Source organism: Schistocerca americana, chromosome 6, assembly GCF_021461395.2.
Source record: "Schistocerca americana isolate TAMUIC-IGC-003095 chromosome 6, iqSchAmer2.1, whole genome shotgun sequence".
NCBI classification, from domain to species: Eukaryota; Metazoa; Arthropoda; class Insecta; order Orthoptera; family Acrididae; genus Schistocerca; species Schistocerca americana.
In genome coordinates this window covers 31,923,540-31,941,716 of record NC_060124.1, presented here as the reverse complement: position 1 = coordinate 31,941,716, position 18,177 = coordinate 31,923,540, and the positions used below count along the sequence as shown (strand labels likewise).

Here is an 18,177-nt window from a genome sequence, read left to right as displayed (position 1 = left end):
CTCATTTTGTTCGTTTTCGTTCTCTGTATTTGCTCGGGGTAGACGTCGAAGGCACCCGCTTCAGTTCGTAGCTGATCCATTAATTCAGTTTTTTTTTAATTTTTTTAATTTTTTTTATTTTTATTTATTGCAGAGGGCACTTAACCCTCTGACCGAACACGCTGACTTACCGCGCCGGCATCAGACTACAACCACTATAATGGCGTCCAGCCGAAGGTTCAAATTATCCCGCGACTGCAGCGCCATCAGTGAGTCTAGTTATTTTTTACAAGGTCTTTGGGTTAGCGTCAGCAGCTGCGGAACGAGAGGTCCTTGGTTCAACTCTTCCCTCGGGTGAAAATTTTTTATTTTCAGACAATTATCAGAGTTCAGGCACTCACACATAATCAACTTCGCTGTGCAAAATTCAAGGACATGTTCAGATTTGCTTGGACGTGTGCAGGATTTGACGGTCTACACACTGAAAAATTTGAAAACCTTAAAAACATGTTTTGACAGAGCACAGAGAAAACTGTGCGACTGTGAAACTGTTGCATTCATTTGTTGAAGTTTATGTGACACACTCTTATGTTTTCATCAATTTTTTTGGATGTGATTATCACATCCACAAGAAAACCTAAATCGGGCAAGGTAGAAGAATCTTTTTACCCATTCGCCAAGTGTGCAAGTTAGGTGGGTCGACAACATATTCCTGTCATGTGACGCACATGCCGTCACCATTGTTGTATAGAATACATCAGACGTGTTTTCCTGCGGAGGATCCGGTTGACCTATGACCTTGCGATCAAATGTTTTCGGTTCCCATTGGAGAGGCACGTCCTTTCGTCTACTAATCGCACGGTTTTGCGGTGTGGTCGCAAAACACAGACACTAAACTTATTACAGTGAACAGAGACGTCAATGAACGAACGGACAGATCATAACTTTGCGAAAGTAAAATTTTCAGTCGAGGGAAGACTTGAACCAAAGATCTCTCGCGCCGCAGCTGTTCACACTAACCACGGGACCACGGCGCGTCTGTGCTCAGATCTGTTGCCTATGTTGCCCATGGACTACTCAGTATATTTTGCTTATTTTTTCATAGTTCCACACAACTTCTTCCTGTTTTCTCGATTGATCTGTGTTCAGTTTTTCAAGGCCTATCCACTGTGCCAAATTATAACTAAATGTGAGGGGGGTGCGATGGGGAGGTTCCCTTGTCAGTTCATTCCCGCTTCGCGCATCGGGCGACTAGGTTGTGCTATTAGTTCCGCTTCTACTGTAGCGCTGCGTGTTTTCCTCGTGTCCGTTTAGTGTCGTGTTGGCCTCCGTGCGCGTCGCATCGCTGGTTGTCGGCTAGTGTTCGTGCGGCCCTGTCTGTCGCGGCGTCGTATCGCGCTGTGATGTCCCACCATGGTTCACACGAAAATTCCGCGTACAGGTACTGTCAGCTTCACCTTCGACAAATTCACGCTCACGTCCAGCCACGATCTTTGGAGATACATGACTGGTTAGTCGATACAATTAAAGTCACTACTGATCACGTGTATACTGCATATCTTGACAGCGAATTATATGTGTTTTTTGGTAAGTTTCTTGACCCGCTCAAGGTTGATGGGATACTTTCTCTTCACGGTTCTCAGGTACCTTTGACGCACCGTGATGGTTCCACTAGTATGGTTCTCTTGGTGAATGCAGGAATGATGTTTAACCTTCCACTGTTTTCTGAAGCCCGTTTTGCTTCCTTATGGGGAAATTCGTCATATTCAAAAGGAACGCTGGTCTGCTCAGCACCGCTTACAGGTCTATAGTGGTGTTCGGTCGGTGGAAATGGTGGTCAAAAAACATCTCATCTACAGGTATGTGATTATAGGGTCCATATTACGTACAGTGGCCAAGAAGGAACATGTTATTATTGTAATCAAACCGGTCATTTCCGTACTAATTGTCCGCGGCGTGTTGTGGTATTAAAATCTACATACGAAGAGCGTAAAAAATTTGTGCTGTCACCGCCAGACACCACACTTGCTAGGTGGTAGCCTTTAAATCGGCCGCGGTCCGTTAGTATACGTCGGACCCGCGTGTCGCCACTGTCAGTGGTTGCAGACCGAGCGCCGCCAAACGGCAGGTCTAGAGAGACTTCCTAGCACTCGCCCCAGTTGTACAGCCGACTTTGCTAGCGATGGTTCACTGACAAATTATGCTCTCATTTGCCGAGACGATAGTTAGCATAGCCTTCAGCTACGTCATTTGCTACGACCTAGCAAGGCGCCATTATCATTTGCTATTTATCTTGTGATACATGTACCGTCAGACCGATGTTCACCAATTATGAATTAAAGTTAAGTATTCCAGTAGTTACTTACGTTCTTTGCTACTATAAATTCACTTACCTGTTCCAGACCTCACGCCAGCCTGCGTGAGCTTAAACGCGTGCCTTCGGCCTCCTAGTGGCTTGGCTGTCTTGCCAAGTCACAACAAATGGCGACGGGGATGGGATTCCATTTGTTGTGACTTGGCAAGACAGCCAAGCCACTATGAGATAGCAGAAAGGCACGCGTTTAAGCTCACGCAGGCTGGCGTGAGGTCCGGAACAGTTAAAGGAATTGAGTCTAGTAAAAAAAATACGTAGCTTCTGGAATACTTAACTTTAATCCATAATTGGTGAACATCGGTCTGACGGTACATGTATCACAAGATAAATAGCAAATGATAATGGCGCCTTGCTAGGTCGTAGCAAATGACGTAGCTGAAGGCTATGCTAACTATCGTCTCGGCAAATGAGAGCATAATTTGTCAGTGAACCATCGCTAGCAAAGTCGGCTGTACAACTGGGGCGAGTGTTATGAAGTCTCTCTAGACCTGCCGTTTGGCGGCGCTCGGTCTGCAATCACTGACAGTGGCGACACGCGGGTCCGACGTATACTAACGGACCGCGGCCGATTTAAAGGCTACCACCTAGCAAGTGTGGTGTCTGGCGGTGACACCACAAAATTGACTTTATCCGATCTTCTACCGCAGGGATCTCAGACTGAATCGCTCACTGTTACCGAGGGACGCAGTGGTCCGATGCCCGACACCACCCGTGATTTCACTCCGCTGTCCTTGCGTAGAGATGTTGATGCCGTCAATTCCGATGTGCCCGCCATGATTTCTCACAACAAGCGTCGCTGAGCACAGGACGATGCGGCTGATGAACCTTCCCTATTGGCTCGCCCTTCCGATGGGCGTCCAGTAACGGACCCTTCTCAGTCTGAAATCGTGAATGAGGACGCCGCAGGAGCTTTCACGACTGTGCGGAAGATCCCTGACACCTTATCTGGCGTTGTTCCCGTTTTCCAGGCCGCCCCTTCAGAGACGCCCGTGCAGGAACCTGCTTCCGGTTCCCACGTGTCTTCTCTGGTTCTCTCGGACACTTCTCCTGTCGACTCTGATTCCCTTCTGCGACTTCTGTCGCCCCCTCTGGGTCACAGCCTTTTCCCATGAAACAACTGATTGATTCTCAAGAGCCCTTGGATCCCGTTGTTATTTACCAACCGTCCCTCCGTGAACCCACGTCTACGAACGAGTGGGATGTAGAGGCCTCTCCCTCGCAGTCTGAAACGGAATACCTACATGGTGCTCTGACGCGACCGAACGCGCAGCGTTGGCGCCGCGGAGCCGCAGTAGACTCCGTAAACAGCCACAGAGAGCCGCATCACGGCCGAAGAAAAAGTAGTGGGAAGATGAGGGCTCTGTTTCGTAGTTCTTCTTTCTCTGGTTCACCGATTGATTCTGGTATGGTTACTTGTATGTTGCTCCGTTAACTGACAGATCTCTACCGTTCTTTGTTCTTTTTTCTGGGTTGAAATTTCATGCAAGCATACACATTTCTTACTCTGAATATTAACAGAATATGTTCTGAGCTTCGGCTCGTCGCTTTGTGACAGTTTATATATATCAATCTGGGGCAGACGTTTTTTTTTTTTTTTTTTTTTTTTTTTTTTTTTTTTTTTTTTTTTTTTTTTTGCAGGAAGTCTTATTCGACCAATTTTCTATTCCTGGGTTCTCCACCATTTTTAATGTAGCTTCCGAACTTTCTACGGGCACTGCCTTGTTTTATAGGGAAGGCATTCCGTTGACGGATTCGAAGTATTCGAGAGTGGAAGGGGGAACGGCTGCACGTTTTGTGATCTCAGTTTACTCCTTCTTTATGCCCTACTGGCACAGGTCGTACTACCGCACGTTCGAGTTTCTATAAAGAAGAAATCATTTACCTGCTTCGCAAATTCCCGACAAAAATTATCTTAGGTGGGGAATTCAATTGTGTTCTACGGCCGGTGGATCAGTCTCCTAATTTTAATTTCAGTAAAGAACTCGACGACCTGGTGCGCTCGTTGCGCCTGCGTGACTTGTTGGTTTCTCGCTATCCTACACTTGTGCGACGTACATATTTTACTCCCACGTCTAGCAGTCGCCTCGATGGCTTTCACCTTTCCGATTCATTGTGTGGGCGACTTCTGGATGTTGATGTGATACCAGCCTGTTTTACTGACATTTCACCGTAACCGTCACGTTTAATTACGAGCAGCAACCGGTAAAATTGTTTCGTCCTTCCTGGACGCTCAATATAGCCTATTTGCAAGATACCTCTCTTGTTGTCATCCTGGAGGACGTACGGGTTCGTTGTTCTCGTACAATGGACCGGTACGCGTCTATTGTGGCATGGCGGACACTGCATGCTAAACCACAAATCCGTAGGACTCTCATGCATTTTAAAGCTGGCAGACGATCGACGAACGCAAGAATTTTACTACTCAGTCTTACGTCAACTGTACGATAGTGCTACGTATGCTCCCCTACGGGTCACTGATATACAGCGCATCAAAGCCAAATTGCTGCAGCTCAAACGCAATCAAATGGAGGGACTGCGGACGAGGTCTCGACCACGTTCTCTTTTACAAGACGAATTGACGTCGCTATACCATCTTGTCCGTTTACGAGCGCGCCGGAAACGTGTGTGCCTTGCCTCCCTCACAACCGCTGACTGCCGCACGTTCACCTCTCACCGTGACGTTTCCAACTTTATTTACACCCATTTTACTGATCTGTACGATACCCATGTCCCGCCTAAAAACTCTCTAGACGACTTTACATCCTTGCTGAATCGCGTCGCCACTCCTCAATTAAGTGACGCCTTTCAAATGGTTCAAATGGCTCTGAGCACTATGGGACTTAACTGCTGAGGTCATCAGTCCCCTAGAACTTAGAACTACTTAAACCTAACTAACCTAAGAACATCACACACATCCATGCCCGAAGCAGGATTCGAACCTGCGATCGTAGCGGTCGCGCGGTTCCAGACTGTAGCGCCTAGAACCGCTCGGCCACCTCGGCCGGCGCGTCCCTTTCACAAGGATGATATATATGATGTTGTTACAGGATCTCAGTGCGGCAAGGCGCCTGGATTAGACGGTATTCCTAAGGAGTTTCATGTTCAATTTTGGCCACTCATTGGTGCCACCATAACGTCAATGGTAAACTAAGTGATGTGGGGAGTCTCACTTCCTGCTCCTTTTCAGGAAGGTGAACTGGTCCTCCTTCCGAAATCCACAAGCTGACCTGCGATTTATTTCCTCCGTCCTGTTACTCTCCTTAACTTCGATTATAAAATTGTCGCTCGAGCAATTAATATTCGTCTCTCTAAGCTGCTCGATACGATTATTGGCGCCCACCAAAGCTGTGTACCTGGACGCACAATACTGACTTCTCTTCTCGAATGTCGCGATGTATTTTCGGTGGCGGCTGCCGCTAATATCCCAGGGGCTTTCCTTTTTCTTGATTTCCAAAAAGCGTTTGATCGTGTCAGCCATGATTTTTTAACGAGAGTGCTCACCGCTGTCGGCTTTAATAATGATGCTCGACAGGTCTTAACTCGCCTTTTTTACCGGTATGAGTGTCTTGATGATTGTGAACGCCGGCCGTTGTGGCCGAGCTGTTCTAGGCACCTCAGCCTGGAACCGCGCGACCGCTACGGTCACAGGTTCGAATCCTGCATCGGACATGGATGTGTGTGATGTCCTTAGGGTAGTTAGGTTTAAGTAGTTCTAAGTTCTAGGAGACTGATGATCTCAGATGTTAAGTCCCATAGTGCCCAGAGCCATTTGAACCACTTGATTGTGAACGGTCACCCTACCCTACCCTACCCCTCCCCCCCCCCCCTCCCCCTGATATCGATACGTCGAGGCTTACCCCAGGGAAGCCCCTTATCCATGTCGCTCTTTGTCTTGTTCTTAGAGCCCTTACTTCGCCACCTCGCCATGCAGTTAGATGGCTGGACTACATTGGGGGAACTTTCTACGGTCCGTACATACGACGATGACGTCATGGTTTTAGTACGACATGTCGAGGACATACCGAGGCTTAAGGATACCTTGGGTTCATTTTGTCGTCTTGCTGGTGCTCGCATTAATGATCGTAAATGACATTTGTGAGGCTTCCATCTTGTCGTCATTCCTTGGGCGACAGTCGTCAATCGCCATAAGATCTTGGGGATCTTATTGGATCGCAGTCCGATCAAAATGGCGACACTAAATTGGCGTGCGGTTACGAGTGTGTTCACGGGGTGATCCTTGAACACAAACGCCGTACCCTTAGCCTCCTTCACAAGGTATGGGATTTAGAGACCTATGTCTTCAGTAAAGTATATTACGTTGTGCAGGTCTTCCCGCTTCCCGCGATTAAGGCCCGCAGACTGAAACAGCTGACTGGTCGATTCCTCTGGCGCCGCCATATCTCTCGTGTCCTGTATGAAGTCGTGGCCAGGCCTCGAAAGCTTGGAGGATTGGGTATTTCCGATATCAAAGTGAAGGCATCCATCTTATTTGCCCGCCGCAATGTTTTAACCTGTACGCGGGCTCCGCATTGAGTTACCTCCGGCTGGTCAGTCTGACCCCTCCTGTTGATGTTGGACAGACTAATCCTGAATTGCGGCACATTCGTGAATACTTTTTAATTATCGGTATCTTAGGTGCTGATATACTTTCTATGACGCATATCACTACCAACATGTTATCACCCCGTTGGGGAGCACCAGTCCCCTTTCTTCCGTCGAATTTGCTTCCCCATCAACGTCTTTGAAAAAGGTCTGGTTCAAATGGTTCTGAGCACTATGGGACTTAACTGCTGAGGTCATCAGTCCCCTAGAACTTAGATCTACTTAAACCTAACCAACGTAAGGATATCTCACACATCCATGCCCAAGGCAGGATTCGAACCTGCGACCGTAGCGGTCACATGGTTCCAGACTGTAGCGCCTAGAACCGCTCGGCCACTCCGGCCGGCTCAGACGGAAACATACACGACTGTCTGGCTCTTGGGTTTCTATGTTCACTATGTTGCTGAAGGCAGGAATGACCCAGATACCCGCGTTTTTCACCATTATCTGACAACTGCACATTGGAAATGGCAGCGGTTGCCACGATACCGAACGCTATTTGCGAATATGCTTTTTCTTGTGTTTAACCGTCAGGGTGTTTGTTAAATTCCCCTGTGATCCCTGTTTCTTCCCTGAGCTTGAGTTCCCTCCCTCGTAGCTTTGTTTTGTCACTTTTTCTCTTCCACATGTATATAAAAAAATATTGACAAGAAGCGTGCGATAATGGGTTAGTATTCCCGTTCAGAATTTAATAATTGTTTGTGCCTGAACTAACTTGTTGATTTTCCTTTGCAGCTGATATTAAGTGATGATTTGACTATGGTTGTCTAATTTTCATGAAAATACCAAGTCAATCTGATAATTAAAAGAAAGATGGATAGAACGTCTGCCATGTAAGCAGGAGATCCCGGTTTCGAGTCCCGGTCGGGGCACACATTTTCGACTGTCCCCGTTGATGTATATCCACTCCTATCGACAGCTTAGGGTCTTTATTTAATTATCATTTCAATATAGCTTAGTTGTGCAACTATTCGATTTCATTCAATGAGCTCTTACACAATTTGTCTCTAGAAACCTATGCATACAGCTGTGTGTCATTGTCGAAACAGAGCCGAGCAGCACCAAATACAAGCCTAAGGGCGAAGATTAAAGTGAGCTTTACTATCATAAACAGCAAGTTCTCTCAAGTACCGTAACTATACGGAAAACTTTTATTTTCAGACAAGACACACATAACATACCGTCCATGTTTTGCACTGTATCTAGATATTTTCAGTGCAACACAATGAAAGCTAGGTTTGCCTCCACAACGAAATAACATTTTTCTTTCCAACATTGTGGGGACGGGTTATACAAAATACGTTTAATCAGCGAGGGAAAACCCATCAAACGCTTGTATTGGATACTCATGACCCTGGCGGTAGGTGTCACAGTTCCTATGTTTTTATTGCACAGAAGTTTCAAATTCATAACGTTGGTGAGCAAAATGAGTCCTTATAGTTCTATACACGTTAGAATATTATGCCGTGACTTTTTTCTTGTTTTTTTCCAGATCATTATGTCAGAGACATATAGAAAAGAAAAGCGATAGTACCAACACGCTGTAGCCTATGCACTGTACAGCGGCTTGTATGGTATTTGTGTAAGTGTGGATGTAGGATGATGCATTTGTCTATAAGAAGATAGTGACGAACTGCGGGAAATCCTGTGGGGGTTCGGTGGAGAGACCGGCTGTTGACTTCAGGGTAAATAAATGTAAATACTGGGTGATCAAAAAGTCAGTTTTCAAATTTAAACTGAATAAATCAGGGAATAATGCAGATAGAGAGGTACAAATTGACACACATGCTTGGAATGACATGGGGTTTTATTAGAACCAAAAAATACGAACGTTCAAAAAATGTGCGATAGATGGAGCATCATCTGATCAGAATAGCAATAATTAAAAAAGTAAGACAAAGCAACGATGATGTTCTTTACAGGAAATGCTCAATATGTCCACCATCATTCCTCAACAATAGCTGTAGTCGAGGAGTAATGTTGTGAACAGCACTGTAAAGCATGTCCGGAGTTCTGGTAAGGCATTGGTGTCTGATGTTGTCTTTCAGCATCCCCAGAGATGTCGGTCGATCACGATAGACATGCGACTTCAGGTAACCCCAAAGCCAATAATCGCACGGACTGAGGTCTGGGGACCTGGGAGGCCAAGCATGACGAAAGTGGCAGCTGAGCACACGATCATCACCAAACGACGCGCGCAAGAGATCTTTCACGCGTCTAGCAATATGGGGTCGAGCGCGTCCTGCATAAACATCGTACGTTCCAGCAGGTGTTTATCAGACAGGTTGGGGATGATGGGATTCTGTAACATATCGGCGTACCTCTGACCCGTCACTGTAGCAGTTTTGCTGTCCAGCGCCATCTGTCGGACATTTTGTGAACTTTTTTTTTTGGTTCTAGTAAAACACCATGTCATTCCAAGCATGTGTGTCAATTTTTACCTCTCTATCTACGTTATTCCGTGGTTTATTAAGTTTTCAAAGTTATACTGTCTTTTTGATCACCCTGTATTACATCTAAATAGGGCCAGTTGTCTTCTACACCATCGCTGGCAACATTAACTGCCACAAAAAATCGCAGGAACTGGTGGTTGACTGAATGTAATGTAACTTACTGTGCATAAATAGATGGATAGATCCATTACTGTTCGATTATGATTTTGATGTAGCAGCGAAGGAAGGAACAGATACCATCTTCATATATAAGCTATATTGGCCGTACACGGAATTCCCGAGGCGGTTTCTCACCTCTCTCCATTATAAATGCTACCGTACGCACTTTTTAAAGTGTTTCGTGATATTCTCCGTGACCACCAACACCATCCCATTAGATAAAAAGCGGCTCGACCCACAACCTGTCACTGGCTATGTATGACTGATATCACAGCTAAAATCTCTGCAAATTGCTACTCCAATATCCAAAAATATGCTCCACAAGCCACTGTAAACTGGATGCTGGAGGTTACGAAATACTCCAGTTAATGAGGAATGAGATAACGGAAGTCCACAGCCTAGGGAGGAATTTCGTGGAAACTGTGCAGACGTCGACGTACCTTAGGGCTGCGCTGAAGACGCTGGCCACGAAAAGCCCGGGAAGTCCCGGGAAACCGCCCAGCGAGTCGGCCACCATGAGCGGGAGGAGTTGGTCCTTGGCACGGGCCATCTGCACACATAGAACGTGACGAGCTTGTCAGAGCCCAAGCATCACGAGAGTAAGGAAGAGCTCTAACTGTAAATGACATTTATTGAGTACCACAACCAGGTCGTAACCTAGTACACAAACAAGAAGAAACTCACTTGACGAATGCTTATAATTGTGTACAGCAAATGCAGTTATTCTTAGCATATTGGGTCTCTATCTATGAACAGATGTAGCTGGAAATGTTCTCGATCTTCTTGCTACATCTGAACGAGGTGAAAACTTGAGCTTTCGATCATTATCTCCAGCGTGTTCGTCATGAGTAACTAGCTGGTGTAACATTGTCTTTTTTTATGATAAATACTCAGGATGTCATCTTGATGAACCCTGACATACATCTCTGAGCGTAAAGCTTCCACCGCCCAACCGAGGAGAGTCTTTCTACACAGAGTTCCATCTGTTTTTGACAAAGACCACTTAGATTCCGAGATTAAACACTTGAAGCCTGTGTTCTGAAAGAACGGCTATGCGGTCGAGACGTCACGTTCGTATTCACCATCAAGAGGAAATGCGAAGAACCTCAACAATCTGTTATCCAACTATTACCTCTCTTCCTTTCTGTGGGATCACCTCCAGCAATTTAGGTGGGATTCTGGGTATTGGAAATGCAAGACGACGACGCAGGTTATCTTCAATTAGAAAGATTCCCAACAATTAGTAATAAAATGTTATTTATTACATACGAATAAATACTCAACTTAAATGGTGCTGCTTCTTGTGAAACGTCCAGCACACTGAGACGTTTGAAATAATTACAAGTCCTCTAAAATATTAACATCCTGTCACTGTGCCTCTGAGTGATACCTACGTAGAGTCCAGAGCTGGCCTACGATGCCTGCGGAGCCTAAGTCTCGGAGACGAAAAATGGTTCAAATGGTTCTGAGCACTATGGGACTTAACATCTGAGGTCATCAGTCCTCTAGGACTTAGAACTACTTAAACCTAACTAATCTAAGGACATCACACACATACATGCCCGAGGCAGGATTCGAACCTGCGACAGTAGCGGTCGCGCGGTTCCACACTGCAGAGCCTAGAACCGCTCGGCCACTCTGGCCGGCGGCTCTGAGCACTATGGGACTTAACATCTGAGGTCATCAGTCCCCTAGGACTTAGAACTACTTAAACCTAACTAATCTAAGGACATCACACACATCCATGCCCGAGGCAGGATTCCAACCTGCGACCGTAGCGGTCGCGCGGTTCCAGACTGAAGCGCCTAGAACCGCTCGGCCACACCGGCCGGCTCTCGGAGACGACGGACGGACACCGCAGCTTGTACACTCGGCGATAACTGGAGACTACACACGACTCGCCACACTGAACAGAGCTATCTGCCGTAGCACAGTGCTCTGGTATTTAACGAGGCATCGATCAATCAATATCCACGCACGTGATGCCCGTGGTTGGCAGGTGCAGCCCCTGGCGAACGCCGTATAGTTCGTACTGCCATCCCATACAGTTGCTGCGATACGAGTGTTTCGAGTGCAGCTTATCGATTGTGGTGCGGTGCTCTATGGAGTCGTGAGTATCGTCGCCGCACTGGGCAGGCGAGGCATAAGACCTAGTTTACCGAAGGCCAAGAAGATAATTCCGAATGTAGTGCAGATATCAAGTGCATGTTATAAATAAAGATTTGGAAAAAAAAATCAGCGGTTGTTGAGCACAGCGCTATGATAAAAAATTATAAGGCACCAGAAGCTAATACGTCCAGTGGCGTTATACAACCCAGTGGCTGAGTGGGACGTACACAGCCTGACAAAAAAAAAAGTGAATCACCTAGAATGGGAGGAAGAAACGAAATAAAACTTCAGGGATTGGGAGTGTATGTGATGTCATTTCAGTGATTACAAAATTGAGTCAAACTTACAAAGAACGTGGCAGTACGAGTCCACTAATCAGTATGAGGTAGTACCCTCTCTGGCCCGGATGCATGCACTGATTTGGCTGGGAAGGGTGTAATGGAACCGTTGTATCCTCTACTGGGGCAAGCTGGCCCACAACTGTCTTAATTCGTCCTTGATGTCCTGGATACTAGCACTAGGACTGCTAACAGAAAAGAAACACTGCGTGAAGTAACCGCAGAAATCAATGTGGGACGTATGACGACCGTATCCGTTAGGGCAGTGCGGCGATATTTGGAGTTATGGGTTATCGCCTTTGGTAACAGCACGACATCGCCTACATCGTCTTTCCTGGGCTCGTGACCGTATCGATTGGACGACTGGAAAACGTGGCCCTGTCAGACGAGTCCCGATTTCAGTACATAAGAGCTGATGGTAGGTTTCGACTGTGGCGCAGATCCCACGAAGCCATGGACCTAAGTTGACATAAAGGCACTGTGCAAGCTGATGGTGGCTCCATAATGGTGTGGACTGTGTTTACATGGAATGGACTGGGTCCTATAGTCCAACTGAACGACCATTGTCGAGAAATGGCTTTGTTCGGCTACATGGGGACCATTTGCAGCCATTCGTGAACTTCATGTTCCCAAATATCTATGGAATTTTTATGAACGACAATGCGCCATGTCCTTGGGCCGCAATTGTTCGCGATTGGTTTGAAGAACATTCTGGGCCATTTGAGCGAGTGATTTGGCCACCCAGATCGCCCGATATTAATCCCTCTAACATTTATGAGACACAATCGAGAGGTCAGTTCCTACACAAAATCCTGCTCCGGTAACACTTTCGCAGTTATGGGTGGCTATGGAGGCAGCGTGGCTCAATACTTCTGCAGGGGACGGGACTTCTACTACTTGTTGAGCCCACGTCACGTGGAGGTGGTGCACTACGATGGGCAAAAGGATTTTTGTTACCTTATAGTACAGAGTTTCAGGGAGAGCATAAGGGAACACCTGACAGGAATGGGGGAAAGAAATACATTAGAAGAAGAATGGGTAGCTTTGAGGAATGAAATAGCGAAGGCAGCAGAGGATAAAGTAGGTAAAAAGACGAGGGCTAGTAGAAATCCTTGGGTAACAGAAGAAATATTGAATTTAATTGATGAAAGGAGAACATATAAAAATGCAGTAAATGAAGCAGGCAAAAAGGAATACAAACGTCTCAAAAATGAGATCGACAGGAAGTGCAAAATGGCTAAGCAGGGATGGCTAGAGGACAAATGTAAGGATGTAGAGGCCTATCTCACTAGGGGTAAGATAGATACTGCCTACAGAAAAATTAGAGAGACCTTTGGAGATAAGAGAACGACTTGTATGAATATCAAGAGCTCAGATGGAAACCCAGTTATAAGCAAAGAAGGGAAAGCAGAAGGGTGGAAGGAGTATATAGAGGGTCTATACAAGGGCGATGTACTTGAGGACAATATTATAGAAATGGAAGAGGATGTAGATGAAGATGAAATGGGAGATATGATACTGCGTGAAGAGTTTGACAGAGCACTGAAAGACCTGAGTCGAAACAAGGCCCCCAGAGTAGACAACATTCCATTGGAACTACTGACGGTCTTGGGAGAGCCAGTCCTGACAAAACTCTACCATCTGGAGAGCAAGATGTATGAAACAGGCGAAATATCCTCAGACTTCAAGAAGAATATAATAATTCCAATCCCAAAGAAAGCAGGTGTTGACAGATGTGAAAATTACCGTACTATCAGTTTAATAAGTCACAGCTGCAAAATACTAACACGAATTCTTTACAGACGAATGGAAAAACTAGTAGAAGCCGACCTCGGGGAAGATCAGTTTGGATTCCGTAGAAACACTGGAACACGTGAGGCAATACTCACCTTACGACTAATCTTAGAAGAAAGATTAAGGAAAGGCAAACCTACGTTTCTAGCATTTGTAGACTTAGAGAAAGCTTTTGACAATGTTGACTGGAATACTCTCTTTCAAATTCTAAAGGTGGCAGAGGTAAAATACAGGGAGCGAAAGGCTATTTGCAATTTGTACAGAAACCAGACGCAGTTATAAGAGTCGAGGAACATGAAAGGGAAGCAGTGGTTGGGAAGGGAGTAAGAGAGAGTTGTAGCCTCTCCCCGATGTTGTTCAATCTGTTTATTGAGCAAGCAGTAAAGGAAACAAAAGAAAAATTTGGAGTAGGTATTAAAATTCATGGAGAAGAAATAAAAACTTTGTGGTTCGCCGATGACATTGTAATTCTGTCAGAGACAGCAAAGGACTTGGAAGAGCAGTTGAATGGAATGGACAGTGTCTTGAAAGGAGGATATAAGATGAACATCAACAAAAGCAAAACAAGGATAATGGAATGGAATGTAATTAAGTCGGGTGATGCTGAGGGAATTACATTAGGAAATGAGACACTTAAAGTAGTAAAGGAGTTTTGCTATTTGGGGAGCAAAATAACTGATGATGGTCGAAGTAGAGAGGATATAAAATGTAGACTGGCAATGGGAAGGAAAGCGTTTCTGAAGAAGAGAAATTTGTTAACATCGAGTATAGATTTAGGTGTCAGGAAGTCATTTCTGAAAGTATTTGTATGAAGTGTAGCCATGTATGTAAGTGAAACATGGACGATAAATAGTTTGGACAAGAAGAGAATAGAAGCTTTCGAAATGTGGTGCTACAGAAGAATGCTGAAGATTAGGTGGGTAGATCACATAACTAATGAGGAGGTATTGAATAGGATTGGGGAGAAGAGAAGTTTGTGGCACAACTTGACCAGAAGAAGGGATCGGTTGGTAGGACATGTCCTGAGGCATCAAGGGATCACCAATTTAGTATTGGAGGGCAGCGTGGAGGGTAAAAATCGTAGGGGGAGACCAAGAGATGAATACACAAGCAGATTCAGAAGGATGTAGGTTGCAGTAGGTACTGGGAGATGAAGAAGCTTGCACAGGATAGAGTAGCATGGAGAGCTGCATCAAACCAGTCTCAGGACTGAAGCCCACAACAACAACAACATAGTAACCATTATTTACGAGTAGTTACTGTAGTATTATACTGTCAATTAGTTCGTTTATCGGTTTCAGAGTTAGTAATGATGCAATTTTGATCCATTGCAGGAACTACATGCTGCTTGTAGAAGAAATTTTCATGAGGTATTTAGCATTTGTTACATGATGCTTCACTTTTACTGTAACAGATGCGTGGCACAAAACAGAGTACATATCTACTGGGTCGCCTAGGTGAAGATGATGTTCATACATAAGTTTCGCAAGGATAACTACCGCCACAACGTGCCATGCTTTAATGTTATTGATTGAAAAAAAATTATTGGAAACTCATGTAATCAATATTTGACAAAGTTATTATGATGAAAAATGTCGTGTGACTAGGGCCTCCCGTCAGGTAGACCGCTCACCGGATGCAAGTCTTTCGATGTGACTCCACTTCGGTGACTTGGGCGTCGATGGGGATGAAATGATGATGATTAGGACAACACAACACCCAGTCCCTGACAGAGGAAAATCTGCGACCTAGCCGGGAATCGAATGCGGCCCCTTATGATTGACATTCTGTCGCTTGACCACTTTTTTTTTTTTTAAATCTCGTTTGTTCGCTTTCGTGAGTTGTACCTGCTCGGGACGCACGTCGTAAGACACCCGTTTAAGTTCGTCGTTCACCGATTAACTCAATTTTTTATTACAGAGGGCAGCTAACCCTCTGACCGAACACGCTGAGCTACCGTGCCGGCCACGCAGCTACCGGTGGCGGACATGATTATAATAATAATAGTAATCTTTTAAACGTAATTGAGTTACATGACAGACACAGTTAAGCCCTTTCGGGTTTTACCACTCAGAAAATTTCATTTTACCCTTCCGTGGGATAATTATTCCCAGGTTGGGAACCGCTGCTCTACTCGTCCGTCATTAACAGTAGTTTAATAAATGGAAACTGCAGTCCACTATTACGGACACGACTATTAGATACAGCGGCATATGCAAATAATAACATTTAGAAGAAAATAGTAATATCCAGTCATTTACCTACGAGGAAATATACACGAGGGGGAAGCATGCTTTTACAGGAGAAAAGAAAAAAAAAAGAAAAGAGACTATGGCTCCCATTTAAAAACACTGACTGAAAAGTGAGGTACCAGCTGCCTCATTCTAGCTTCTTCAGTGTCATTAAAAATGATCCCAAAATTTTAGGCGCACAAACATATTCGCGCTCTTTTGAACATGCAATTCGCCTCTCATTCACACACAAGCTCCCTTAACTGTAACTCTCTCAGACCCACTAGTTCACCGCTGAAGTAGCTCAAACCAATCTACCCCACTTACCTATTCTCACTCAGTTACTCGGCCCAACTCATTTCCATTATCTCTTTGTGTCTCTCTGTTACTGTCTCCTGTTTCAAAGCCACAATCTCCTTCGTTCTGTACTAATACTACTGTCTCCTCTCGCCGTCACTGCCTCCCACTTGCTCCCTCTTACTGCTGTTGTCTCATTAATTCCTTCCCACTGCTGCTGTCTCTTCCCACTCTCACTACCTCTCTCTCTTCCTCTTTGTCATTACCATAGGCTCTGTCTCTTATTATCACTGGCTCTCACACACTTCCACTTTCTCTTTTTTACTCTCCTACTGGCACTGCTTCCTCCACTCTTTTCCTAAGAATGTTCTGTCACTGCCACATATCTTCTGCTGCTGCTCTCTTTCTCTCACAATGCCACTATCTCCTTCGCTCTTCCTATACCACAACCACTGCCTACTATCTCCCAGTATTTATTAAATTTCCGTCTCTTTGCCACTGCGACTGCATCGTTATCTCTCACCCATAAAAAGCGCGAATGTCTTCTCATGCCAAAACTTTTCGGAAAATTTTTAAAGGTGCTGAGGAAAGTAGCCTGAGGCAGCTGGTATCTCACTTTTCAGAACCTTTTAAACAGGAGCATTTTCGCCGTTTTTGTGCTCCGATACGAATATTCTTACGCTGGTTTAAAATTTTGATACATTACTTACGTGAAACTGAAATAATCCAAAACTAATTTTATACTTCTGACCAGATTTTACGTGCACAAGTTTTTTTCAGGTACTTCAGTACTACAAAATGGGGTTCCCACAACCCTTATGATGATAATGGAGACGGTTTACAGCATATTCTCCGTGTTACGCCACTTTGTGAACTATGTTTTCTCCTCATACAGGATTTTATGTATATTTTACGTATGCAAGTAGGGTAACTTTGATCTCTGTATCTCGGAAACGGACAATGATATCAGTGAAATTTTTAAGGTTGTTCTATATCCAGATATTAGGAATATATCACAAAAATTACAGCTGTCTTCTGTGAATACCCGTCTTGGAATCCGCGGCTCGGTTTTGTTACCCAAAATTCATGTTTTTGGGGTGTTTCTCAATAAAAAACTAAGATTTTTTAAACTGGAGGATGGTACTTCTAGATAAATACCTAGACATATACCGTTGAGCAATTTTCTACCGTTAGTTGTTTACATATCCGCTGCTGACATCGAAAAAAATGTTAAAAAACGTTTTTTAGGGTTTTCTCAGGAGCCACTTGTGAACTAAACGGTCCCTCCATAAGCCCCTAAGGCGCAACCTATACCACATCTAATGCAAAAAGGACCAACTGATTTGCTCCGTTCGCCTAAGCTAGAGGAAGTGTGTAATATTCAAACTTTGTGCTATAAGATAGATACAATAAGACGATCCTTCTGCTGGATATGCAAATGGTTCCTAGCCCAAGGGCTACCCAAAACACTTGATCCTACCTTTCTATCACCTACAAAACCAGAGGTATGAACCCTGGAGAAATCCCATTTTTAAGCGCGGCGTTTTGGAACATACTAGTAGCGATAATAATGAAAAGATAATCGTAAAAATTTCTTCAGCGTGTTCTGTACATTATTAACATATATTGAGAGTTTTGTTCCCAGGCTCCTATTCTAGATGATGTAAATTTGTTTATCATATTCCTCGCCCTATACTAGAGTCAGAAACATTAAATGATCGTAAAATATAAAAAAATGGTTATAAGGGATGGAATTAAAAGTATAATGTAAAAGGAAAGAAAGAATGTTACAAAAGGTCCGAGCACACTTCGCTGGGGTATGCCTGAAGTAACTTCTACAT

General features: G+C 44.7%; 1 protein-coding gene across 1 annotated transcript in view; it reads right to left on the bottom strand.

Moving 5' to 3' along the window:
* Nucleotides 1–18,177, bottom strand: part of LOC124619398 (sodium-coupled monocarboxylate transporter 1-like) — a 336,549-nt gene that overhangs the window by 96,366 nt on the left and 222,006 nt on the right. The window contains exon 10 of the mRNA XM_047145752.1: nt 10,008–10,117. Coding sequence (XP_047001708.1) covers nt 10,008–10,117 — 110 coding nt within the window. The remainder of the gene's footprint in view (nt 1–10,007; nt 10,118–18,177) is intronic.